The 26,747-nt window shown below is 33.0% G+C and overlaps 1 protein-coding gene and 1 long non-coding RNA gene across 4 annotated transcripts; one reads left to right on the top strand and one right to left on the bottom strand.

Annotated features, from left to right (window-relative positions):
* Positions 1-180: 180 nt before the first annotated feature.
* On the bottom strand, positions 181-26,633 carry LOC133201145 (uncharacterized). Of its 3 annotated transcripts, none has more exons than XM_061336929.1 (6): positions 20,311-20,498; positions 20,059-20,158; positions 19,176-19,300; positions 11,865-11,977; positions 10,088-10,138; positions 181-1,749 (listed from the first exon to the last, which is right to left on the bottom strand). In XM_061336929.1, exon 6 carries the CDS (start codon positions 1,688-1,690, stop codon positions 551-553), a length of 1,140 nt encoding a protein of 379 aa, XP_061192913.1. In that variant the 5' UTR covers positions 1,691-1,749; positions 10,088-10,138; positions 11,865-11,977; positions 19,176-19,300; positions 20,059-20,158; positions 20,311-20,498; the 3' UTR covers positions 181-550. The 3 variants fall into 3 exon arrangements, 2 of the variants coding, with proteins under 2 accessions (XP_061192913.1, XP_061192912.1); XR_009723054.1 differs by adding an exon at positions 26,554-26,633 and having other exon boundaries at positions 1,704-1,749; positions 10,088-11,977; positions 20,311-22,305; XM_061336928.1 differs by lacking the exons at positions 11,865-11,977; positions 19,176-19,300; positions 20,059-20,158; positions 20,311-20,498 and having other exon boundaries at positions 10,088-11,664.
* On the top strand, positions 13,549-15,151 carry LOC133201163 (uncharacterized). The gene is made up of 4 exons (XR_009723059.1): positions 13,549-13,729; positions 14,366-14,441; positions 14,774-14,837; positions 15,017-15,151. It is a non-coding gene; the product is annotated as an uncharacterized LOC133201163 (long non-coding RNA).
* Positions 26,634-26,747: the final 114 nt, after the last annotated feature.

Below are 26,747 nucleotides of genomic sequence, written 5' to 3'. Positions count from 1 at the left end.
GAAAGCCCCCCCCCCTTCCCCCTTCGAAATAGGATTTTTAGGTTTTTGGATTTGGGCAAGTTGTCTCCCTTATTTCCTCTTTTAGGCCGAGTCTGGCATTTGTAAGAGTTAATGTGGAACCCTATGAAAAATGAATCTGGATCCGCCCCTGCTTCCACATCTGAAATAACTAGACTTAAAAGAATTATAGTTATATTTATTACCATATATAGATGGCACACGATACAGAGAAAAAGTAGAAGTAGTGATATTTAAAAAATGGAATAAAATAAATTTATCTGTCAGTTAATACAACTGCTCATTCCTTCGTCCATGGTTTACTAATATATTTACACTTTTTAATTTGCATGGGCATATAAATTACTTTTTTAATTTGGACATACATGTACATATTACTTTTTAATTTGGACATACACATTAAAATACTTTCTCAGAATTTGATTCTATATACTGATATAACTATTAGATATATTACAGCATATTTAGTAACAAAGGAAAAGAAAAAAGAAAACTGCTATTTCAAAGACGTCTCTTCGAAAAATGCATCCTTTCAAATAAAACTAGCCCCGGCCGTAGAATGCACACAAGTCCATTGCATAAAAATGGCACACGCATAAAGGATTAGATTTGCAGAGAAGCAGGTATTGCCATTGTTTGACCCCTTTGTTGAAGAAACAAACGTCACAAACCGTACTGGTATAGTTGCATTGTATACATGTTTTTCTCCTTCGATTACAGGAGAGCGGGTTGCAGTTTCTGCAGCATTACTTGTACTAGAATAATAATCAGGCCCTGACCCTCTTTTTAGAGGAGGATTGGTAGATGAATCTATTTGACGAGGCATAGCTTCTTGAGAGCAAGTACCACTCTCTGGAAGTTTGTCACATGCTAGGCTCTCTGGCCACAGAAATCCAAACCTCATCAATATTGGCTCACAGCCGTTTCTAACTTCATTACAATTGGAGCGACAGGGTCGAATAGCTTCTCCTTGTTCTGTACACTTTGGTAAATACGATGCACATAAGAAATATTTCAGCTGTGGACTGCATCCATACTGCACAAGGGGGGTAAATGTAGACAGTTGTAAACCAATATCATCTTGATTTTTGTGGTTTGGCAATATTGTATAATTGTAGGGCATGTCTTTACACATAGGAACTTTTATCACTTGGCATTTTGCATATGGTTGAGAAGTTGTACTAGAACTTGTACTTCTGATTATTTGAGGATGTGTGGTAATTTCTTGAATAGGAGGCATATTTTCCCGAGTGCACATACGATTTTCTGAAAACTTTTCACAAGCTAAACTCTCCGGCCATTGAAATCCGAATTTCCTCATCAGTGGTTCGCATCCATCTCTAGCTTCGTTGCAGATAGAGCGACAAGGCGGAATCGCTTCTCCTTGTGCAGAACACATCGGTACATACATCGTACATAAGAAAAATTTCAACTGAGAACTGCAATTCACTTTGACAAGGGGGAAAAACTGGTGTACCTCTAACCCAGCGTCCTCTTGTTTTTGATGGTGTAGAAGATTTGGCATGACAGTATAATTGTACGATAAGTCCTTACACAGAGGAACCAATATTTGTTCGCATTTTGGATGGGGCTGAAGCACTGGTTGACCATTCCTAATAAAACAGACCCACATAATGAAGAAGGGAACAAGCCCTGTTCTGATGTCTGTCATTTCTATAGAATAAGGAAGTAGGCTGTTCGGTTCAAATATCCAGGAATTTGGAACACTTCCTGAAAATACACAAAATTACTCATTTTGAGTATAACTTTACATAACAGAATATGTTTATATGTCTCCCAGTTGATTCCATACGCAAGAGCATGCTCTATATATGAACAATTTTTTGAAACAAAAGAAGCTACTGGCAAATAAGAAGAAGAAAAACATGGATTTCAACGGATTCGTTCAAAGTCAACTTTTCGCAAATTATATGGTTGATATAATGTCAACAAATACAATGTAGCATAAAGTCGAATGTTGACCTACGTTTTTCATACAAATTTGTTAGGCATCTATTTTTACACTGAATTGTCTACGAATTTTTCCATTTACCCAATCTTGACAATGAACACACGGCGGGTGTGACCGGTCGACAAAGGATGCTTATTCCTCCATTAAACACGATCCCACCTGTAATATTTTAGAGGTCTGTGTTTGCTCTGCTCCTGATTTGTATTCTTTTAATTGACTTTTTAACATGATAACAGTTTGTTATCTTTATACTTCATATTATATATGTTACCCAGGAATTTACATCCACACTAAACCAGTTTGTTTGTTTAACGTCCATTTGGAAATATTTCACTTCTATTAAAACACTACCACTTGCCCTCCTAAGGTTGCAAATTTAGACCTGCAGTCTGCCATTACGACCTTTGAGAAGCAAGGAACTTTTTCATGCCAGCACGTATTACGACATATGACCACTGTTGAAACATTTCATTGGAAGGACCGGTCTCCAAGTCACTCAGTGGATTAAAACCCTCGACATAAGGATCATTACCTTTACTCAGTCCCCTGCGTGGCGCAGTGGTAAGAGCGTCTGCTCTAGAGTCGTGAAGTAAAGAGTTGATCCTTACGTCGGAGTTGATCCTTACGTCGTGGGTTCGAATCCCACTGTGGGACGTGGAGACCGGTCATTCGGATGAGACCGTATACACTGAGGTCGCGTGTCGCAGCAGGTGCTGGCACGAAAAAGATCCCTCACTGCTCAGTGGCCCTGAGTGCCGAGCATAGGTCAAAATTTGCAGCTCTCCACCGGCAGGTTGTGGCGTCTCCATATGAGTGAAAAATTCTCGAGAGGGACGTTAAACAACAAGCAAACAAACGAACAAAACCTTTACTCAGCGACTCTGGCACAAACATTCTAAACACTACGCCATGCAGACCACCACATGAACCAGTAAAACTTGTATTATCCACAAACATTGGACCGCACGAATTAAAATGTTTCCAGAGAAACTATATTATTAGAATTCCAAATAATTATTTTTTGAAATAAAAAAAAAATTTCTTCCTTTGGTTGGAAATTAAACCCGAATTTTTCTTTATTTTGTTATTTGTTGATGGAGAACTTGAGGTTCGTACACTCCCTGCTCACTGAAAATATAAAATTGTTGCTATAACTCTTGATATTAAAAAAAATATTATACCCCGGTATAAGCAAAATACATGCAATTATAGCATAGCTTACTTGGCATAAATGGAAAAGACATTTCAACTTAATTTATAAAGGAGTTATCACTCTTTTCACAGTATCGATGACCCTTAACACATCTTAGTTATATTTTCCCATGTTTTACTTTCAAAGTTATTTGCTTAGTGGTCATTTGTCCTTTCATTACCGAAAAGGGCTGCTAGAATTATTCTTGATGCAGCACCTGACCAACCACCTAAGCCTTTGTTTGAAAAATTAGGATGCTTAAATGTATTTGAGTTAGTTACATTTCATTAGTGTATTTTATTGTATGAAACTTTTTATGGTATGAGCCCTGAATATTTCCGGGATATTTTTATTTTTCATAGCTCCGATTCCTATTCATTGCGTTCGGAATTAAATTATAATCTTCGATTACCAAAGCATCGAACAATTCTATTTACAATCTCTCTTCAATATTCAGGCGTACAGTTATGGAATAGCCCACCATTATATGTTAAATTATCACCATCTTTACTTGTTTTTAGAAAGAATTTGGAAAAAATTATAATTAGCCAACGTCTGTAATTTATTATTATAAATGTCATCGTTGTTATTATTGTAAACCACGTCTTCTAAGTTATGTATATTGACTTATTTATTGTCCTATAATTTCATTTATTTGTACAAATAATGAGCTTATCTTTTTCATGTACAGTGTATATGCTTGATTGTACCGTTTGATGTATATTGTTTGAATTGTAGAAGGCCCCGGGGAAGAATAGTGCTTTTTACTAATCGGGTTACCTTCTCTAAATAAAGCATTATTATTCTTATTATTATTATATTATTATACAATATCTAATTTTAATGATATATTATATAATTGACTTTCTAATATCTTAAGTAACTAGATCCCGTTTTGTCTTGGTTCTAACTTTAATATGTGACAACATTATGAAATAAACGAATTGCATCAAAGACTGTCACAACAAATATAATGTACCATTCTATGTAAAAATCATGCAATAGTGTTATATAAGCGATACACTGAAGTTCTCAGAATTCGATAACTTTCCACATGCACATAAATTTCTCTTGCACTATGATCCTTGGATGTAAAATAAAAAATGTTTTGGATCATGTTCACTATGGAAACCTGGTCAAAGAAGTTTCCTTGGCAACCAGTAAATTTTTCCATGTGCATGGACAAGAAATCACTAATTTTTAAAATTTTAATTAGATATTAATACTTTATCAATTATTCTTATTTTCTGGTATAATAAAGATAAACATTTTAAGGAGGGATTCTTCTCATAAGAACACTTATTTCTCATATTTAAAAATCAATGAAATCTTCACAGAATCAAGAAGACAATATCACTAAGTGATGGTATCAGTTGGATTAAATTTGACCGTTTTATATTAGAGGCAAGGTCAGGTCAAGGTCAGTACCTTTTCCCTGGACATTAAGAATAAAAAATTACTGTTACCAATCATGCGATGCCTACTTCTACTTCAATAAATTAAATGTTTTTCTTTTTGCATAAAGAGATATTACCATATAGGGTCTATAAGATGATATTACCAAATTTACATAAATAATTTAACTAAAATGGATATTGGCTAATCCGAATTTTCTCTATTTTTCTTAAAATTTTAAGATATTTTAGTTATTTCTATATGCTTCCTATATTTAAATTTTTCTTATTTTCACATATGAGCCGTCCCATGCGAAAAGGGCCCTTATGTATTTTGACGTCATAATGAGAAAAACGCCGGTAAAGATAACGTCATAAAATGCAAGTTGCGTATGTTGTATATTTTTCGGCAACATTTTAACCTGAGCGCTATCAACTTATTTTCATTGTTGTTTATATCATTTAGAGCCAATAGAATATCAAGGAAAAAAGAAAATATGAATTTTTAGAGCTAAGTTCCATATAAATGGACATTTCCAATGTAGAATATTAAATTTTGCTGATATATATATTTAGGTGTAGTTTTTTATCCAATTTTTTATACATTGAAAGCGATTGTACATGATGATCGATATATACGTCTGCATGTACACATCCTTTTTAACACAAATACATAGTAACCGAATTAAAATAATTAACAATAAATAAAAAAAAAATCTTAAACCAGTTTATATATGCAATTAAAATTTTGTTCAGCTCAACATGTAGCAAATGACGAAGTTTGAAAAGGTTGATTCCTTGTAAAGCATTAAATTTAATGAAAAAAAAATCTGATTTTTTTTTCAAAACAACATTTATTACGTGTGTATAAAGGCGATTGACGATCTGCCTTCGTCACGGTCATTGTGTTTGTTGTCTCATTCAAGTAAAGAAGCAGTTTTTACTGTTTATGGAGACAGCCTAGCTTGTGGTTGAACGAGAGTAATTTGTTTGCTACGATATATATTTCTTGAGATTTGAGAATAAAATCTAGTATCATTTGTTAAAAGTCTTGGACCAGGCGGAAAAAAATGAGGAAAAAAAAGTAAATGATCCAAACGAAAAAAAAATTGATCAGATTTTTTTATGCAATCTTTGGGAAGATTTGAGTTTGCTAAAAAGGGGGGGGGGTTGCTAGAGGAGGGTGCAATTAGCCATTCAGTAAACATCTTCATTCTATATCATTCAATTACCAGTGAAACATTATGTATGGAACCCCCCCCCCCCCCCAAACAACATGCCTGCATTTAATTCCTAGTAAATAATGAGTCAGTATTTATAAAACCCCAAAAGCATAATACGGGGAAATTAAATCTGAAAGATTGAATATAGATTTATTTCCCTGTAATATTGCATCTGATTATTATTTTAATTTCTTCCAAAGATGCAGTGTTTGTCTGAATTAAAGGTTACGAAAATAAATACTTTTTTGTGTATGAAGGTTTGCAATAAGTTCAGTTTAATCTTTAATTGATAAATAGGAAGAATGACTGCTTATTTTTTTAATGAATCATATTTGGCCATTTCTTTAGGCATGTACGTAACAACGTTTTTCAGAAAGGGGGGGGTAAAATGACAAGTTAAATATAGACCCCCCCCCCAAAAAAAAGAAATGTATTTCGGTAGGGGGTTAATCCCTTTTCGACCAAAGAAAAATGAGCTAAAATGGCAGTGCTCAGCAATGTCGGCGATACAACCAGAGGTTACTCAGTTGATAGATACAATAATATCAAATGCGTACAAATTTATAGACCTCGGGTCAAGGGGCATTTCACAAATACTAGTACAACATGTCAAAATTTTATGAGCTTGTTAGTGTCAGTGAAGAAAATTTGATTTCTTTTTAAATCTGAGATAAACACTTCTATCACCGTGCAAAATCGACTCTTAAAATAAATCTTACTTTGAATATTATTTAAAACTTATATTCTTTTTATCAATTTTAATTACAAATATGTATTTAGTGTAAATTGCCCTCAACACTTTTTAAAGTCCTATATAAAAAACATTCAAGTAATTATTTAATTTAAACTTCTTTCATGTCCTTCTTATCAAAGCTTTTCACAGACTTTGTAATTTACTCGAGGCATGTCATTTTATCAATTCGCTAATTGTTATCAAAGAACTCTGTTATACACCAGTATCTAAATTGTATGTGTACGGAGGCCCGACGAATTTACTGACCACTTCCGTCTGTGTCCCTGCATGTATTTCTTGAAAGTTAAAATTGCCGTCCATCGTTAAAAGCTTTCATAAACTCAGAAACTGATTTACTCATTACTTTGGATTTATACATGGTAATATGTGATTTCGGGAAGAGTCCTAGGAATACGGCACAACTACTTCCGGCTCGCAGCGCCACTCATTCCTTCTTTCCCGATCAACTACATATCTTATTGGACCTAAACTATAAGCGGTCATAATTCCACAAAATTTGAGAACCACAAAATGGATGGAAGAATATGTAGGCTTAAGCTTATAATTTTTTTTCTTCAAACGAAATTTAGCGAAAAAAAGGGGGGGGTACATTATGAATCATTATGACATAAAAGAAACTTCAAACTTCAAAATATATTCTGAACTTATAATGACCGTATAAGGGTATGATGATAATATGAAAATTATATCCTCATCCTTAGTTTTTGTGAGATCACATGTTCACTGCAAGACATACGAATATTGACCCGCTTATAAGTCGGTACAGTGCAAATAGGCGGTGCAAATATTGTGACGGTTTACGCCAATATTGCAGGGAATACGACCAACTTTAAAATAATGTTTGTATGCCCTCTTCCGACCCAGGACGAAAAAAGTGGGTCGGTAGGTAGGTGAGAATTTTTTCCCCCAGAAAATTTTGATATGAATGCTGAATTTCCAAAATCTGTTTTCCGAAATGCAATAAAAAATGCTTCCTGGCAGCTTAAAAGAGTTTTGAGTCGGGCCATTTTTAGCCGGCGGAGAGGGCAATCAGCCAATTTTGACAGATGGTCTAATATGTACAATATCGTAAGAAACATGTATTACCCATGTAAAGTGGGGAAGGGATTGTCTCGGCACTTATTATTTGCCTGTAACAATATTTACCAATGTAGGACTTTGAATACATATATGTCCAGTATAGTAGGTACATATCCCCATTCCCTAAACTTCATTTAATTTGTCAGAAATTCTCCTCAAACTTCATTCTTTAACTTGTCAGAAAATTTTAACTGGATTGTGTTACTGCAGATGCCCCCCCCCCCCCTCTTGCCGATCAATTTTCTGTATCCGCCCTTCAAGCTTAACTTTCTTTCACAAATTCATCTAGGTCATGAATAAAACAACAAAAATTATATCCTTATGATGAAAAATTATCAAACAATGAACTCTACAACTACAAAGAAGACGCGATGTTATCAGTTTTATCTTACGGATTCTTTTTAAAATTTTTGAACAAATTGTTTTTCATAAACTACAAATAAATAAAATACAAGTCTGTAAAACATCTAAACACATATCTTTTATTTGTTTGTTTTTTATTTAATATTTACTTTTCTCTGAATCGTATATCAGAGCAATATTCACGTCTACAGTGTAACATGACGTCGCGAGTGTATAACGTTATTATTTAAAAAAAAAAAAGCATACCGGATATTTACCGATATAAAACCATTATCTGTGTTTTATTTAATTTTTTATCGGATTTTTAAAATCATGTCTTTTACAGTTGACCAAAATGGACATTTATGTGACATGCAAAAATGTACATGTAACTTACGTCTAATACAGAGTCCAAAACACCTCTTCTTTATAAAATTAAACAAATAACAATGAAACGGTTTCGACAACTAGTATATAATTTAGATATAATACTTTAACGAGAACAACTATATCAAATATTGCATGTAAAATAAAGGCAGGAGATTTATTCATAAATTTTTCATGCATATTTTCGTGTGATAAAGTAATGTTTTTTTTTAATCAGATACATATTTCAAATATTTCTGAGAGGGATATACAATGTAAAAGCGTCAGTTTGAACGTCATTTTTCAAGGTAATTTTAACATTTTCTTAACCTTTGATTCCCTATATCTCAGTAACTATTCTGAATATTTGAATCAAACTTTATATTTGGTTATTTTACACTATAATCTACCTTAATCCATTAAAAAGTCAATTTTGAAAATTTTTACCTTAAGGGCCCTTTTCGCATGGGACGGCTCATATGGTAAAGTTGTCACATAAAGGTACAAAATGATATAAAAACAAAAAGTTTTGACCGTTTAGTAAGAGAGAAAAAACACTTTTTACGAATTTTTGTCTCAAATCTGAACTTAGATTGGAAGTTTTTAAAAGCTAACATAATTGTAGTTTGCTTGGAAAATCATATTCAATTGATATATTTTAAAACTTTAGTCCCTTATTATTAATTTCACTTACATTTAAAAATTTTTCTAAAAGTCTTTGATCGTGTAAAAATTATAACTAAATTCATTGTTCTATAATTATTTTGAGAGGCAGAAAAGAAGATATTTTCATACGCCGCCATTCCGCCAAAAATATAGTCCCTGCTAGATTTCAAACTCAGTTTACCATTTCTATTCAAAGTTGTACAATTGTGATGAGGAAAGAAAAATATGATCTTTTAAATCTCTTACATCTAAATATACAAAACATGTAAGCAAATATACTTTGAATATTTCATCTAGTCAGAAACCAGACAAGAATCCCTCCTTAAGTGTTTAAAACAAACATCGATATTAAATTCAAAAATAGTTCTGTGATATATATTTGAATATATACGTTTCTGTGTTTTGTTGTTTCAACGTCACGTGCAAGAGTACATTAGAAGAGTGGCTTTGTAATTTTGCTGTCTCCATATTCTTATAAATTTGAATATCAGAAAGCTGTAAATGACGCATGATAGAAAATTTATACTTATATAATGAAAAAAGGGTGGAGACACTAAAGAGTGGTCGATCTCCTAAAAACTTCAAACAATATAAATCTGGGAATAAAGAAGACCCCTAGAAATTCCACAGGTAGGATCAGGATACCTAGGAGAAGTAAGTTTCCCCTGTTAACCAGTCACATCCTATGTATTGATCAAGTAGACTGAACGTTAATATTCCGTAGTCAAATTTAGTACAAAAAACAGACGTCTGACAACAAGTATGAAACAAGCAAGCCAAAATACGACCCAGTGACCCATACGACCCATATTTGCTAATATGGTCATTATATCAATCATTATATTTACGAAATGCTGACTTTAAACGAGGTTGTTGAAATCCCTTTAACATCAACTTATGTACGTACGTGTGAGTAGCCTACCTTGGTTTAAAAATTGATCGTACTCGGAGCATGCTTTTGAGTAGCGAATAAGTTGGGAGACATAAGCCATATCCAGCTGATAGCGAATATTACTTCATAAACAAAGAAATCAATAAAGCAATAAATAAAATTGTGACAGTTTGTAAAAATTTACTTACAGATACTTGAAATATCTTTTGTGTGCGTTTCCAGTCCTTTTGCGGAGATCCCTACAAGTTTCACACGATAAGTTGGTCAGGCAAATTTCGCAATACATGAACATTTTTAGCATAAAATAGACACTATATATATCTAAAGTACATAACAATTAGTTATATCTTCAGCCAAGTGTGTTATTTCCGTTTAGCTTATTAATTTTACAAAATCTTGACACCGATCTTATGACTTTAACACTCCACACATAAGTATTCTAATATCAAAGATAGAACTAGATTACTGGTATATGTCATAACCTTTATTTTGCCAGTGTACATTTTTTTGCCGTCAAAACAGTCCGATACGACAATGGTTTCAAACATCATAAATCTTTCATATTTACACGTACGTCAGGGTTAGCAAAGGAGCACTGCCTCTAGGAAATACAAGTTGGTTTTTAAGGGCGCTTTAGTCAGGGAAGCAGTCTACCTCAAGGTCTCCCAACGCAACTTCCTGAGCGTTTATTACAAGCAGGGAAAACAACCTTAAATGCCTTACGTATGCATCCAAGACATCCCCCCTTTTTCATAAATTTAAAACAATTATAGGAAGCCTCTTATCTTTGGAGTCTAGAGCTAAACTTCATTGAATGTAAAGATATTATCTAAAATATACTATAGAAGGGACACTCAACTCTGTCTATCCAATATCCGAATAATAGGAAGCTACTCCATTTTTTTTAGAAAAAAAATAACAAACATTCGAGGTTTTTTTCCGAACTTGTGGAAAGGGTCAGAGAAGATGTAATTGTAAGGTCTTTCTTGTCCTTCGGTTATAAAAACGGAAAAAATTAAAGGAAACTTTTTCCTTCTCAAAATTAAAATGGCTTTTACGGAATAAAAATAAATAAAATAAAAAAATAACTAATTATAAATTGCTCCAGTGAACGCATTTGGCGCCTTCTATCATTAAAGATAAATATATGTACTAGTAAGCAGATTAAGAGTGGTCAGCTATTTATTTGCGTATCACCTTTATAATTTATGCATTTACCTGCAAAGAAAATGAAAATTGAGATTGCAAAAGAAAATCATTTTTCATTAAGTGTTAAAGTCAAAATTAATATAAATATGATTTTTCAAAGGTTAAAGTGTGGTCAAATGAACGGCTTTTTTGGGGGGGACGAAATACATGTAATGGTCATTGCATAGCCCGACCCCACCCCCTTCCCCACCGTATCCCCCAAATAAGAACGGAAGTTTAAAGTATCCTTTGGTTTGTTTCATTTAATAACAAATAATGCAGAAGTTTCCTTTCTTTTACCAAGCTCTTGGCTTTTAACTTATCATTACCGCCAGTCTTAAAAATATTTTTGTAAGTTATATTTTAATTGGTGACTCTCATAAAATTTTGCTGTGTTCTGCTCCATCTCTGCACAGCTGTAAAAATGACATATAATAACTTATTAAATCATAACAGTCACATGATTACCACTTGCTGAAAAGTATCATACTGCCACAGCTTTAACCACAAACAAAATAGAACTATATGTAAAATTATTTCCTTTAAAACGTTACTTCAGAAACGGTAATACTTTTACATATAGACAAAGATTAATCAAATCGGGATAAAATAATCTTTATTATTGCACACAAAAGACAATGCAACCTTTTATTAACTTGAATATTTTTTTACTATCATTCATCAAAGGTTAGAAATAGAAATATACCAAAATCAAAAGTTTCAACAGGGTCTAAAAACAGTAAGTATTATCGAAATTCAATTATCATAATTACAGACCTGCTTTGCCAGTCAGCCTTGCCTACTCTGTACAGAAAACAGTCAAGTGGTCACAGCCGCGTGTTTTCTTGCAAACTGTGCTACATTTCTCATTGCATTTATCTCTAAAATATCTAAAGATAGAAGCTGGAAAATATAAAAATACATAAGATTCCGCATAGATTCTGCAACACTTCGAGGATTTAGCAACATTGTAAATAGGGTATATTGTTCCCCTCAATAACTCGTATCTGCTGTCGAAAAAGATAGAAAACACACCGGTCAAGTGAATAAACTGGCAGCCGGGAAACATATTCTATTATTGACTCATCAATTCCAAACAATCAAAGTACTCAGGAGTACAGAGAGCCGGGCTCATTTACAGAGTAGAATTTTTTACGTGAATCATACATGTACATTGTATTAACAAATAATAAGAATTTAAGACACTGGGAAAATACGTAACACAAACAATTAAAAAAATGATACTAAGAAAAGTAAGGGCATCAATGACATCTTATTTAAAAAAAATTTTTTTTTTAATTTTATGAAAAATTTATTTTAAAATATCAATATGAATGATAAACAATCAATTATGGGACCTAATACCACGGTCCGAATTTATCAGGGTCAGAGTTAACATGGCACCACCGCATGTAAACAAAAACTGGTTCTCTCTGTCTTTGCAGATTGATTGATTGTATGTTGTTTAACGTCCCTCTCGAGAATTTTTCACTCATATGGAGACGCCACCACTTGCCGGTGGAGAGCTGCAAATTTTGTCCTATGCTCGGCACTTACGGCCATTGAGCAGTGAGGGATCTTTTTCGTGCCAACACCTACTGCGACACGGGACCTCGGTTTATACGGTCTCATCCGAAGGACCGGTCTCCACGTCCCACAGTGGGATTCGAACCCGCGACGTAAGGATCAACTCCTTACTCCGCGACTCTAGAGCAGACGCTCTAACCACTGCGCCACGCGGGCGACTGTCTTTGTAGAGAATTAGGCTACGACAACATTGACCATAAAAAACCTTACGCAAATGAACTATGGTGTTTGACCTAGGACTGAAGTTTTCAATGTCATTACTACTAATGTTTATTTGTATAGATAAAACTTTTAATTTTTGTTGCTTTATTTAGCGATTGTGTTATCTCAAAAGTGGTTGAGAGTAAGTACTATATTTTTACATGTAACTTTAATTTGGCGGTGGTGGGGTCGACACTTCCAGCCTGAACAGGCTGTCAATAGCTGGCAACAGGGACCTATATATAGTATATAGGTCCCTGCTGGCAATTGCTCTTTGAGCAATAAGCCCGGCTAAAAATCAATTTGTGCATTGTACCCTTCCACAGAAATCAAAGAAATGTATCCACGCAGTACAGTTAAGGCTACACATGAAGATAATATGGTAATGAGGTCATAATGAGGTTTGACGTCATGACAGTTGCTCCGCCTTGATAGATCCGTATAAGGAAATAGAGCTCAAAAAAGCTATTTAATGATGATTGCGAGAATTTGTAATGAATGTCTGATTTTTCAGGTTTAAATAAATAAACATTAGTGATTTTCTCTTATATAGTAACAACACGTCTTCGAAATAATTCTCTTTTTATTGTGTCGTTTGGCTGCATTCGGCTTCAGCCAAGCGCTTGCACTCGGTGACACGGAATGTTGTTTACGTCTAAAAACGTGGCGACAGCAGCTGAGATATGCAGTGGATAAATGCAACAATCAGGCAATCTTTAAAGAGAATAGGGATAAAATAAGAGACCTGGGCCTTGTTTATCTTTTTGATGAGAAAATGATGACGTTATTTCGGGAAATCATGGAAAACTGAGACGATCCGCACTACCTCCCTAGGTCCCTTTCTGTTCATTAAGGTGTGTATGTGCATAGGTATTAACATGTAGACATACTATTCTTTACATCGATGTAAAATAACCTTGAACATGTACAATAAGATGTATTGTTACAGTCCGTCACAAACTGCAATGCAGTGCCTTGTGTGTACCCCCCCCCCCCCACACACACACACATACACAAAAAAACACACATTATGAAAGTTCCACACTTTTAAATATGCAATGATGTTGTCCTTTGGCATACATGTACAAACATGTAACATAATATAAGCACAGCACGTCATGATATCAAATAGTATAATTTAGATGCAGTCACACTTACAGTGTATTTGTGAAGTCAAACTGCACAGTATACAATGTATGTGCACTGTACATACAAGAGTATAAGACCCTATAAATTTTAATTTTTACCTCTGGCAATCAAAAATATGTGAATTTTAAGATTTCAGTTTTTACCAGTGCTTCATATTTTAAATTCATCATAGAACTTGTACTATCTATATCACTAGGCTGTAAATTTGTAGAATTTCTACATTAATGAAGATAAAATGTTTGAATTTTCATTTGTCTGACTACATGTACATTAAGTCAGTCTTATATGTATATACATGTTTTTATGTACTGTTTATATGTGTAATTCTTTTGTCATTGTAGCTGTCACAGAACTGGTTAAAACTAGCATTTACATCAGCTAGAACTATCAAAATAGATGCATCAATTTCTCCACTGGGTATGATCACACTAAAGCATTTCACATTAATTTTATAGTATGCCAGTGTTGAATATTTTTTTAAATGTTGCATAGGTGAAAGAATTAAATGTTATCTCTAGTATATTGATTTTTTTTTTACTTAAATTAAGTATAGCTACCAATTCTACTTTTGCAAATGTCATAGGTTTCAATTTCCCAGAAAAGTTTTGTATCAAAAGTTTGTTTCCATCTATTTTATGAATTTCAGGTAATATAGTATAGCATGGTTTGTTTTGTACAATGCAATGTCATTTCATTCTACAATAGTAATCATTATGTTTTTCACTCATTATATATATATTGTGTTGTAGCTACTCCCAAACAATTTGAACAATTCATTCAGGCAGCAAGTGTTTCCACCAATAAAATAAAAAGGTATGCTCCATATAAGCTCTAAACCATACATTTTCCTAGCAAGATTATTGAAATGTTTTGATAATAAAAACAGTAGAATCATGTAAATGCTTTCCATGTTACTCAATGCATTGTTTTGAGTATCACTTTTTTTAAAACACCAATGAACCTTCCATAATGGTATTTCATTTTGTTTTCAGAATTGATTTCATCCAGAAGAACTGTTTGAACTGTGGACTGTTTGAAATATTTTGCACCTGCTCAGAAATCCCTTCACAGCTTGTCTTTGAATTTGAAAGGCTGTTTTTAATTAAATAAATTTTCTAGATAACTAATACTTTGAATTTTTAACAGTACAATGGTGTGAAAGTTTGAAGGCTGTTAAGATCTGAGTATCTTTACTTGCATGTATTCTGACAGGCGCGTAGCTGCTTATATGCAAATATGCAGGTGCGTACACATCGTTTACAAATTTAAAAAAATGGGGGGGGGGAGGGAGAGATTTGTGAGAAGAGAAAAAATATCAATACCATCCAGGAAATATTTGTGTTTCAAATTATTTTATCTCATACTGTTTCGATTCAAATTCAAATTCTATATTACCATGTCTTTATAAAAAAAAAAATTAAAAAAAAAAATTGTAATGTTTTATTAAATCATTGCCAAAACCAAATAAAACATTCATTAATTTGTAATTCTTCTACAACACATTGATAATTTATTTTAAGAACTTAGAGAAAATATCAACCGTTGAATGCTGTGATCCACTAGAATATGATTTAAAATATTATTTTTGTTAAAAATTGAAACTATTAATTATATTTGTTGCCGAAGGATGATACCAATATATCTTTTTAAAAAAAATATTCAGCCTCTACATGTACAATAAATTTGCAAGGAAGTATTTAACTTTGTGTTAAAAACAATATTACTATGTCTTGTATTTTCTAAAGAAAATCGAAATGGCATGATTTTGAATGAAATATTTGATAAAAACCATGAGCTTTCAGGGACTTCGCCCCTGGGCCCTCATCTGGACCCACTGGGGGTCTCAAAGCGGACCCCAGCCGTTCTCTGCGTACATTTCACTTCCATTCTGGTATGCGCCTGTCCGTGTTTTGTGGTACAACAAGATCTAAATTTTAGTATGTATATTGTGTTCATCTGTTCTTTAACAGAGTATCTGTTTCTGTATTACAAAGTTTTTACTATGATTATCTTGTTTGCGCATTGATTGATAATTACTCAAAAACATGAGACTAAAGCCCCCCCTTCCCCCCTACGCCGATATGATTTGTGCTACAATACCCAAATAAGTAAAACCTGATGTGAACACTGTTTAATAATTTATTTTTAACATGCCAGTAAGTATATGGTATCAAAGGAGCCAGAGGCAAACTGGTGATGGGGGGGGGGGGGGTTAGATCTGTAGAAAGGAAAACAGGTTATTAAATACAGGAGTAAGCACCCCAATCCCTTCCTTCTGTTCTTAAAACTTTTAACGTAGTCTAGAATCCATAAACAGTTGAAGGTTTGATAACTAAAATAGTCACATATGAAAAAAAAAAAAAAAAAAAAAAAAAACTACTAAGTTCTGTTGGAGATATTTTTCTGTGTGTCTACTGAGGAAGAATAAATGTTTAATCATTGATAGGGCTGTTTATTTTTTATTTTTATTACAAATGACTGAATCTTTCAATATTTTTAACCATGGGCATTTTCGAATTTATTTACATGATGGATGTTGCGGCAAATTTTAGGCGAACGGAGGAAATGCGGTAGGTGTCAAATACGTCTTGTGTAGCGTATAAAAGAACGAAGATATACAAAACAAAATAAAGTCAAAGATTTTTTTATGCATACTGTTTTGATTTAGTGAAATAAAGCCTAGCGCAGTCCGTAGGTATTTGTTTAAAATTTGCGAGGTGCACAAACTCTACTAAGTACCACAGAGTTATCTCCCATGCTGGGTCAATGATGCGTTTGAAAACTATATTTAGAATGAATGTGTTAAGATGTCAATTTTTAATAAAAAAGTGCAAGGGCAAGGCGACAACCCAAGAGGTAGGTTTTTATTTTAAATTCTTTATTTTACTGTATAGTTTTTAAAAAGTGATGCTCATTTCTTTGTAATTCATCAGGCAATTTAAAATTTCCGATTAAATGATGAAAAATACCCTATTTTTGAATACTGGTGTTTGTTTTCAATGATTAACTTAAATATCTCAGAAATCTGACTGAATGAGCATCAGTTTTTCGATAGGATAGATACCAAGGGACACAATGAAACCTTGTGCAGTTCAAATATTGTTTGCCTTGCCCTTGCACTTTTTGGTTAAATTTGACATTTCATATTTTGACCTAAAATCGGAGCTCACGTGACTTTAGAGGGTCACATGATGACAAAAAATACCGATGTGAAAAGCGATGGACAAACTCTTCATAAAGCCATTAAGATATTTCAGATAGAGTTTCATGCTAAAAAATAAGACGGTTGAACTTTAAGTGTCTCGTTTTGGTGCCTTTTTATAGAAAATGTTGCCTTAACTGTACTGCGCATATCAAAAAAATATTGATATTACTACAAAATGCCAACACGATGGCATTGGTCCATCTTTAATTTGCAGATTTAAGTCCCTTTTCAAGAAAATGTTTGGCTCATATGAAATGTAACCGGATGCCAGTTAAGGGCTTCACTTTTAGACCTTTACTAAGAAAGACCAGTAATTTTCACTTCAATTAGTCCCGAGCGCTTGGCAAAGAAACAGGTTCTGTTCTTAGCTACGTCTACAAATATGAATGCAAAAAGTGACACTGTTACATAATTAATATCCAACATTAGGTGTGCAAAAATTTCTTATTATAGAAAATAATCATTTGTCTTATTTAGACCTCCATGAAACAAAAATAAACTTTCATGATGTTTTCCCACTCTTTAAATATTCAATAGAATTATGGAAGGTGTCTAATAACGTGACAAAACTCGTGCCAATATAATAAAAAGAATGTTACTATTTTGAGATTGTTATAAAGATAAGTACAAACGTATGAAGAATATATTGTTCATGAAGTTGATATACTTTGAGAACCTTCATGTAAAATATATTTAGTAGCATGTTTATTGTCAAAAATATTGCATCATAAACACTGTACACAATCATCACACTTATCAGTACATATTCTTAATCACATCCATCTCTTAAAGTTCCATTCACGTGATGATATTTGATTCTGGACCCCCCCCCCCCGAAATTAAAACCTTATTTACCCTAAAAATGTCCTGAAAAGGTCAAGTCAAAGCATCAGCCATTTCACAATAACTGCGGTACTGGTCTCTTGCAGGGCAATTTAATAACGTCTGGAAAAGATTTTTTTAGAGTTAAAGAAAATGGCATGTATTAAACAATTGCTGTTATGTCATATTTCACCAAGCTATATCAATTTGTCCTTCAAAAGTACCACAGTTATCGTAAAACAGTCTAAATGATGTATATCCCCACTTCAAATTATTTTGAAAAGTAGGTCAAAGGACAAAATTAAGGGATACGAGTTCACTGAACAATGTATTTTATAAAACTATTGTGCCTTGGAATTCTTGAGCAAAATATCTAATCCTTATCTCTTATAGTCACAAGATACAAAATATGACAGAGAGACAGAGGACGGGTAACATAACCTTCAAATTTCGCTCTGCTTTACAAACACACAAAAGGAAAATATTTTACACCTATTTACTAGCTATGAGGAAAATAGCAAATTTATCGTCCCCCAAGACAGCAACTATCTTCCGAGGCGCAGCCGAGGGAAATAGTTGCTATCGAGGGGTACGATCGATAAACTTACATGTACTATTGTCCGAAGAGTCAGTAAATAGTTGTTTTGTTATACCTAAGCCGACTTTACTTTTGTTATGTCACAATCCGGATAAAACCAGAGGAGTTTCAAGACGAAAAGTGAGGGAGACGGAATGCTGCCGGTGGATAGTTTGATGACTATTTTCATCATGGGCAAATAGCACAGAAACTATTCCACAAAAGGACTGTTTAAGAAAACATATATTATAAGGTTTATTCGTCATATTTTTTATATTGAAAAAAAAAATCACAGAGGTATAATAAATATATAAATATATAGACGACGCCATTTTTTATAGATCGGCCATAGCTTTCTTCATGTCAGACAAACATTGTTTCAGTGGGTGTTTTCCATTTCTTGAAATCAAAAATGAAGTAAAAAAAATTCCGTTGCAAAAAAGATGTTCACTTCATCTAAATTTATATATTTATCCTTCATATTGTCTGCACAAAAAGAATTAAAGAAAACTGAATGCTGATTTTTTGCATGTTTATTCAATGTTACCTTTATCAGATAGGAGGTCCTCTCAAACAGGACAGCAGCCTCCCCGGCATTGGGCGGTTGTTTATGACTGAGCAATGCACTCTATATCATCCTTACACTTAATATCAAACTTCGCAGAATACAACCTTTACTCAAAGAAAAAATATCAATTATGAATACCTTAAATATCAATAACTGCATCAACAAGTTGTCTGCCAGCTATTAACTGGGAATCTGGTTGAAATCCTTCAAAAATAATTTTTACAGAAATTTTATTTTTGAAAAAAAATGTAATAAAGGAGGGGGAGGCACAAATACCTGTATAATTAAGGAAATGTTTTGTACACCATTAATTTTCGAAATACACATGAATTATTGCGTTAACCAGGTATATTTTGCCTTTCCTCAAGCACATTTACTTAATATCATTCTTTTGCCGCAGAGATTTTTTTGCAACATTTCAAAAAGATTGTAATTGCTGGGCCATATGTTCATCCAAATCATATGACAATATTTAGCAAACGTACTTATATCTAGGTGAAAAAAACTCTTTCTGCAGATTGTTTGTAATTCTTGTGACAGGTATGAAATATATGGAAATAACGAACAGTGTTCAAGCTCAAAAGTCCATTTAAACAATACAAATCAAGAGCAGAGCATACATGGACCTCCAAAAACATCAGAGGTGGGATCAGGTGCAATGGAGGAGCGATCATCCCCTGCTGTTAATAAGATAAACACATCTCAAGGTAATAATATTTTTTTACATGCAGTTCCAAACGCCAGGCAACACTCAAGTATTAATCAACTTACTTAATGTATTTTGTAAATGTAAATTAAAGGGAAAACATTTTTCCTCGAAATTAATTTCAAACCTTGAAATAGGCATTTATTGAAAGTATACCTTCTGTACAAAGAATCTGTGCTCCACAACCATTTAAACACGTTCGATTGAAACAGTGCCACTGTTTACCGTTGATATAACTTTAATACAGCATCATACTCTAAAAGAAATATAATTTTCTCCTCTTAGACTTATTCAGAAATAGTTTTTACTTGACAAAGTACTGGAAAATTATGCAAAGCTACTGTAAAATATTAATCTTTACTTAAACATTAAATATGTATGCTTTTGAAAAAAAAAAATTCTACTTACTGCTGTTAACATTTTCCCATTTTTTCATCAAAATTTGTGGAAGTGAATTCTTGAAGTTTGCAGTTTGTCTATCTTATAACTTAATCATTTGCAGTCGCATATGCATTCACGGACACTTCTGGGAAATATTTTTCAACATTTCTTTGTAAACAAAAGAGATAAGTTTCAAATCAAATATTGATGTATTTTGAGGAAGTATTTCGATTTGCACAGGAATGAATCCTCTATTTTCACAAAAAGTGAATTTTTCAGCATTTTTCACATTAAAAAAAATACCTTACCTCCAAATGTTAATGATACTTACTGATATGTTGCAATTTTAAATCATCAAACTGTTCCATAATCTCACCATAAATTGTACGTTCAAAAAATTAACCGAATTTCGACCTTTGTAGTAAAGTAACAGGCAACGTATACATTGGAGACTGCTACGGATATTAACATTCGAACCGGTAACAACAGCTTCAAAAATACCCGTTCATAAATATTTTAAAATTTCAATGTGCCAATGTACGTAAATTAACGAATAGAGAACGACGTATACGTAATGACTGTAGTATCAATTATAATCACTGAATATAATCTAATACCTCTGTTTGCTACTTACATGTAAGTTTTTATGATTATCATCATGATCATTACCAATACAATTTGTATATCCGTAGGATATTAAAACAAATGGAAAATAGAAAAAAATAGAAACTGTGAAGCTGACTTTATCAACAAAGGAAATAGTTGACCATGTATTCGTTTTATCTTTTTCAATACTTTTCTTTTACACCTTGCTCAGAATTTGAATAGAGAAAAAAGGTGTTTAAGCTTCCTGCATGAACATGCTTACATGTAAGCTTTTTTATGATATTTTTGTTAAATTAAATTTATATAGATAAAATCTATAGCAACCGAAATCTAAATTTGTACAGATAAAATTTCACAAAATGCCTGTATATTTAATTAAAGAATTTTTGTCTTGTCTTTCTCTCTTCATACAAAGATATAAAAGAAAATATTATATTTACCCTCTTTTACTGAAGGATGGTTGTTTGATTCTATTTGATCAGGCATAGATTCTTGAGAGCATGTACCACTCTCAGGAAGTTTTTCACATGCTAAACTCTCTGGCCACAGAAATCCGAACCTCTCCAATATTGGTGCACAATCGTTTCTAACTTCGTTACATATAGAGCGACAGGGTTGAATAGTTTCTCCTTGTTCTGTGCACATTGGTAAATACGATGCGCATAAAAGAAACTTAAGCTTAGGACTGCATCCAGATTGTATTAGAGGAACGAATGTTAACAGCTGTAAATCCGCGTCATCTTGGCTTTGAAGATTTAAAGTATTTGGCAATATTGTATAATTGTAGGGCATGTCTTCGCACATGTCTACCGAAATCACTTGGCATTTTGCATATGGCTGGGACAATGTCTGCAGGCTCATACTGGCAGAACTTTTATAACTTGTGGGTCTTTGTTTGATTGTTGGAGGATGTGTGGCAATTTCTTGAGAATGAGGCATATTTTCTCGAGCGCAAGTACGATTTATTGAAAAATTTTCACAAACTAACCTCTGCGGCCATTGAAATCCGAATTTGTTCATCAGTGGTTCGCATCCAGTTCGTGTCGCGTTGCATATGGAGCGACAAGGCGGAATCGGTTTTCCCTCTGCTGAACACATCGGTAAATACAACGAACATAAGAAAAAATTTAATTGAGGACTGCATTGGGTTTCGACAATGGGGAAAAACTGCGATACTTCTAATCCAGCGTCTATTTGTTTCTGATGACCTAATGAATTTGGCATGACCGTATAATTGTACGATAAGTCCTTACACATAGCAACCGAAATTTGTTCGCATTTTGGATGGGGCTGAAACATTGTTTGACCATTCCTAATAAAACAGATCCACATAATGAAGACGGGAACAAGCCCTGTTCTGATGTCTTCCATTTCTAAAGAAGTTTGGTTCTAAGACCCAGTAACCTATACAGGTTCCTGAAATACCAAAAAACAAAAAAAATACTAAGTATGATCAAAGTTATACATAACTGAATAATGAATTATGTTTTTGAGCAAAAGTAAGACTTGAAATGTCTAGCCAAAATATCGTATTTAATAGTTGAAATATTGTCTATGCAACCTATCATCATTATGCTGAAAGCTTCATTAAGAATTTCCTATACACTATAGAAAAAGATGCTCTTACAATTATATCAGATAAAAGTGTTAATATTGAGTTAACCTATTTCATTTTCAAAATAGGGTACCAATACATATTTTTTTTCCGAAGAAATCGTTGAAAAACAAGAAACAAAAGATGAAAAAAGCCGTTGCTGCATTGCTAAAGGGAAAATGAATCTAAATGGTCAATTCACCTTGGCTTATTAATAATCAAATGTTGAATAAGATTTAAATTTTTTCTTCAACATTTTACAAAAATGTGCTATAATTTTTTTTAAAAAAAATTGTATAGATTTACAAGAGTGATGACAAATATGTAAGAGTCGTAGAAAGTCTTGAATTCCTTACTTTTTAAAAAGATATTTAATATTAATTGGAACATTAATAACTAAATATATGTAATGGTTATAAGCCGAAAACTGTCCGTTATGTCAGATATTAGACGGTTCGAGGTGCGTTAGCGCCGAGGAGAGTCTAATATCTGATATAATGGTCAGTTTGAGGCTTATAACTTACTTAAAACATTTCACCAATGTCGAACACTCCCATTGTTAACTTATTGGACACATACAGGTAAACCTCGTTCTGCTTTAGTGACTTTATTTGGCACTGTCCATTAAGTTAAGCCAAAGAAAACGAGTTATGTATTTATCACCGTTGTAGGAATCATCGAATCACTGATTTATTTGGATAAATAATTATGTACATTAACTTTATTTAGTCTTATTTATCAGAACTAACTTTTTACGCATGCGTAATCCATAGTTTAAAATGTTGACATTTTAAACTATGTATTACGCATGCGTAAAAGTTAGTTCTGTTAAATTCTTGAAAATTTATTCATTTTACAGCGCCACACTAATGAGGACGTACATTTTTAAACAACTTCAATTCAGGTATTCTTGATATTGTCATAAACGCTAAATTTAAATGCAAGCTAAAGCTTGAAGTTTTCTACTGAAAAGTCCGGAGATATTTTTACATTTCGGAGTTTGCAATACACAGTTTTCTTGATTGATCAAAGCAAAAGGAATTGAAGGATTTTACTCCAACCACTCCTGAAGCTTGATTTTTCCCAGGGTAATATCGGAGATTATTTTTGATATTTTTTCTCTAACAGTTCCAAAAGTTCCTTTGCTTGTGCGTAGGTTTTGTTTTGAAGGATTTAACTCCAGCCACCCCTTATAAGCAACGACAGAGACTCGCTCAGATTGTGTGGGACTGACAAGGCAACTGGTCACCACTAACGAAAATACAGATTTACATCACAGAATAATTTGATACTTGGTGAGTGGTATAGTTAAAGGAAGAAAAATGGATGTTCAGCTAAGGAAAAAAGCCCAAGGATGTGTGTAAGGAAACCATACTCGTACATATGATTCTTCGTTTGTGTCCCCAAATTCTGAGAATGTTTCGTGTATCAATGTAAAATAAAGAGTAATTAACGGTGAATTAATAGAAATTAAAGTTCGATGCCATTGATTCCTCAACATTTCCTTTGAGGCATTCTGTTTACCACATGGATTATTCATGCACATTTCAGTAGGATTATCTTGTGAAATATTTATAATTTACGCTGCTAATTTTCTACATTGCTCATATTAAATTGTTTGATTTATCAGACCGAGTTTTTTTTTCAGTGCTGTTTTTTTTTTTTTTTTTTTTTTTTTTTTGTCTGTTTCGCCCTTTCTTTTTTATTTAAATGTAACCTGTAGCTGACCGGTAAGTTGAATCTTATTGGACACCTACAGGTAATTTATTGTACGGAGTGCAGGACAATAAGAAATTGACTGGACGAGGTTTAACAAAAGGTGACGTCACAAAAATGTTTTAATGAAAAAATATATAAGGAATCCATGCATCAATTTTTTCGTTAGTTAGCTCTGTCCTTAAAGTGATTGATCAATACATTAACTATTTAGAAATGTAGGAAGTTTTCTTTTATCTTTTTTATTTATTTTGCTAAAAATACAAAATACATAAGAAACCAGATGTTTATAGGAAGGAAATCTTTGATCACGTAATTACAGTAATTTACGGTTTCCGGTCTTGGCCTCCAATCAGGTAATTCATCAGACCTGTTAATATTCCACATAATTTATATGAAAAAATATTTTCAACATAGGTTTGTTACTGTTTTGTAGAAAAAAAAAGAATATGTAAATTTTACGACTAAGTTTCTTTTGTTTTAAATTATAAGATATGAAATACGTGAAGATAACGAAATGTGATCGAACTCAAAAGAAATCTACAAACAATACAAATTTGTGAACAAGGCATTAAACACGGAATCACGGAAATTCCAGAGGTGGGATCAGGTGCCAAAGAGGAGTAAGCATCCGCTGTTGACGGGTCACACCCGCCGTGAACCCTGTGTATGATCACGTAGACGGAACATTCCATAGTCAAATTTAGTATAAAGACAAATGTTTAACAATTGGTATGAAACACGTCAGCCAAAATACATCCCAATCATAGGTCATATTTGCTAACGAAGTCATTATAACGGCCATAAAATTTACGAATTGCTGACTTAAGACGAGATTTTTGAAATCCCTTTAAAACCAACTTATATGTCTGTAGCCTGCATCGGTTTAAAATGTTATCTAACTCAGAGCACTCTCTAAGTTGGGAGATGTAAACACAATATGTAGGTGAAAGCGGAATATTACTTTATAAATAAGGAAAGTTGACGATGGAAAAAATGAAGTCATCTCGTTTGTCATACATGTACAATTTAGTTGTTAGGTGGTTTTTATCGTCTATAGTCGGTAAAACATCAAAATATGAAACAGATGTGGTAGATGTCTTCATTTTAAGTTCTCTGGGATATATGGAATCGACATATGAATGGACGTAATTCCTGTTAATTGATAAAACATCGTCAATACATCTGATTTTTTTTAAAAATTTCTTAAGTAACTTCAGGTTCCATTAGGTCTCGGTTAAAAAACACATGGCTATTTTGTAACGCGTATGAAAAACTAAGTAATGTAACATGTCTGAAGGAGTATTTATTAATTTTAATCTCATGTCGCCTACATCTCTCGATGAATATTTGAATGCATTTGAAGGGTGACTTTAAATTTTTGTTATTTTATCAAAACATGACTTTTTTTAAAGTACATGTATAAATACATTATTGCATCACTGAAAAATATTTTAATTCAACAATCCCTGTCAGGAAATTAGAACGTTAAGCTGAAAATACTTTTCAAATTCGAAAACAATAGATATAACACGATTTTAACGAAGTGCCAGGGACGGACGATTCTATACAATTATTGACTTTTGATGAGGTCTAATCGTGATTATATGGACCTGGTCAGGTATTGGTTGAACGAGTCCGAAGGCCCAGGTTAACAAATACTTGATCAGGTCCGGTTAGTCACGAGTAGACCGAATTCTAAAGTCAATACCCGTTTTATTAAATGATCAGGAATTTTACAACATTTTTAACACTTAAGTTCTTGTCTCCATCAAATATAAATAGATATAATTATAATGCGTAGTATAATAACACATTATAATTATATTTTAACAAACAAATGTTTAAAAGTGGAAAACAATATTATTACACAAAAATACTCTATTATTTACTAAGAAAGGAGTTTAGTCTCTTCGGCACTGGCAGTCTGTCATGTTTACATTCACAACGACACATGCTTTAAAACCCGCAATTTTATTCTTCCCAAAAATATAAGCAACTCTATGGTTAGTCAAGATGGAAAACCCGAATAAACGTCCCGGAACCTTATTTTGAGGTGAACTCACGCTGAGGTACACCTCAGAAAAGAGCGTCTAGACCAATTAGAGAGCATCAAAATTCCTGATCATTTAAAAATGCTCGTTATTTGCGTAATTCGTTACATCCATAAGTTTTCTAATATATTTTAAAGTCACGAGGAGTGAAAATCCTTTTAATGTAAGCGTCAATTCATTATAAGCGTATTCGCTATAATAAGCGTGTGCACACGGATTTGGAAACGCTCTAGCGTCAATAAATTTCTATTTTGATGAATTAATAAATGTGTTTTTGGAATGTAAAAAAAAATAACTTACTTTAAATATCTTTTTGTGTGTGTCCGTCCTTTTGCACGGTGTTTGCTGAGTGTTTCACTCAATGAATTGACCAAATTTCGCAATACAAGCAACTGCATGTTTTTTTCGCACAAAAATAGACATAAGATAATAGGTATAAGTTCAAAACAGTGACTTATTTTATTTCAGCCAAGTGTGTTATTTCCGTTTCTCAT

The sequence above is a fragment of the Saccostrea echinata genome, unplaced genomic scaffold (genome assembly GCF_033153115.1).
Source record: "Saccostrea echinata isolate AGI-Se365-2 ecotype Australia unplaced genomic scaffold, CSIRO_AGI_Sech_v1 ptg000042l, whole genome shotgun sequence".
NCBI classification, from domain to species: Eukaryota; Metazoa; Mollusca; class Bivalvia; order Ostreida; family Ostreidae; genus Saccostrea; species Saccostrea echinata.
This window is presented reverse-complemented; position numbering and strand designations above follow the sequence as displayed.

Bases quoted from the DNA above. Each gene is read 5' to 3' on its own strand.
- LOC133201145 (XM_061336929.1), bottom strand. From the start codon at position 1,690: ATGACAGACATCAGAACAGGGCTTGTTCCCTTCTTCATTATGTGGGTC.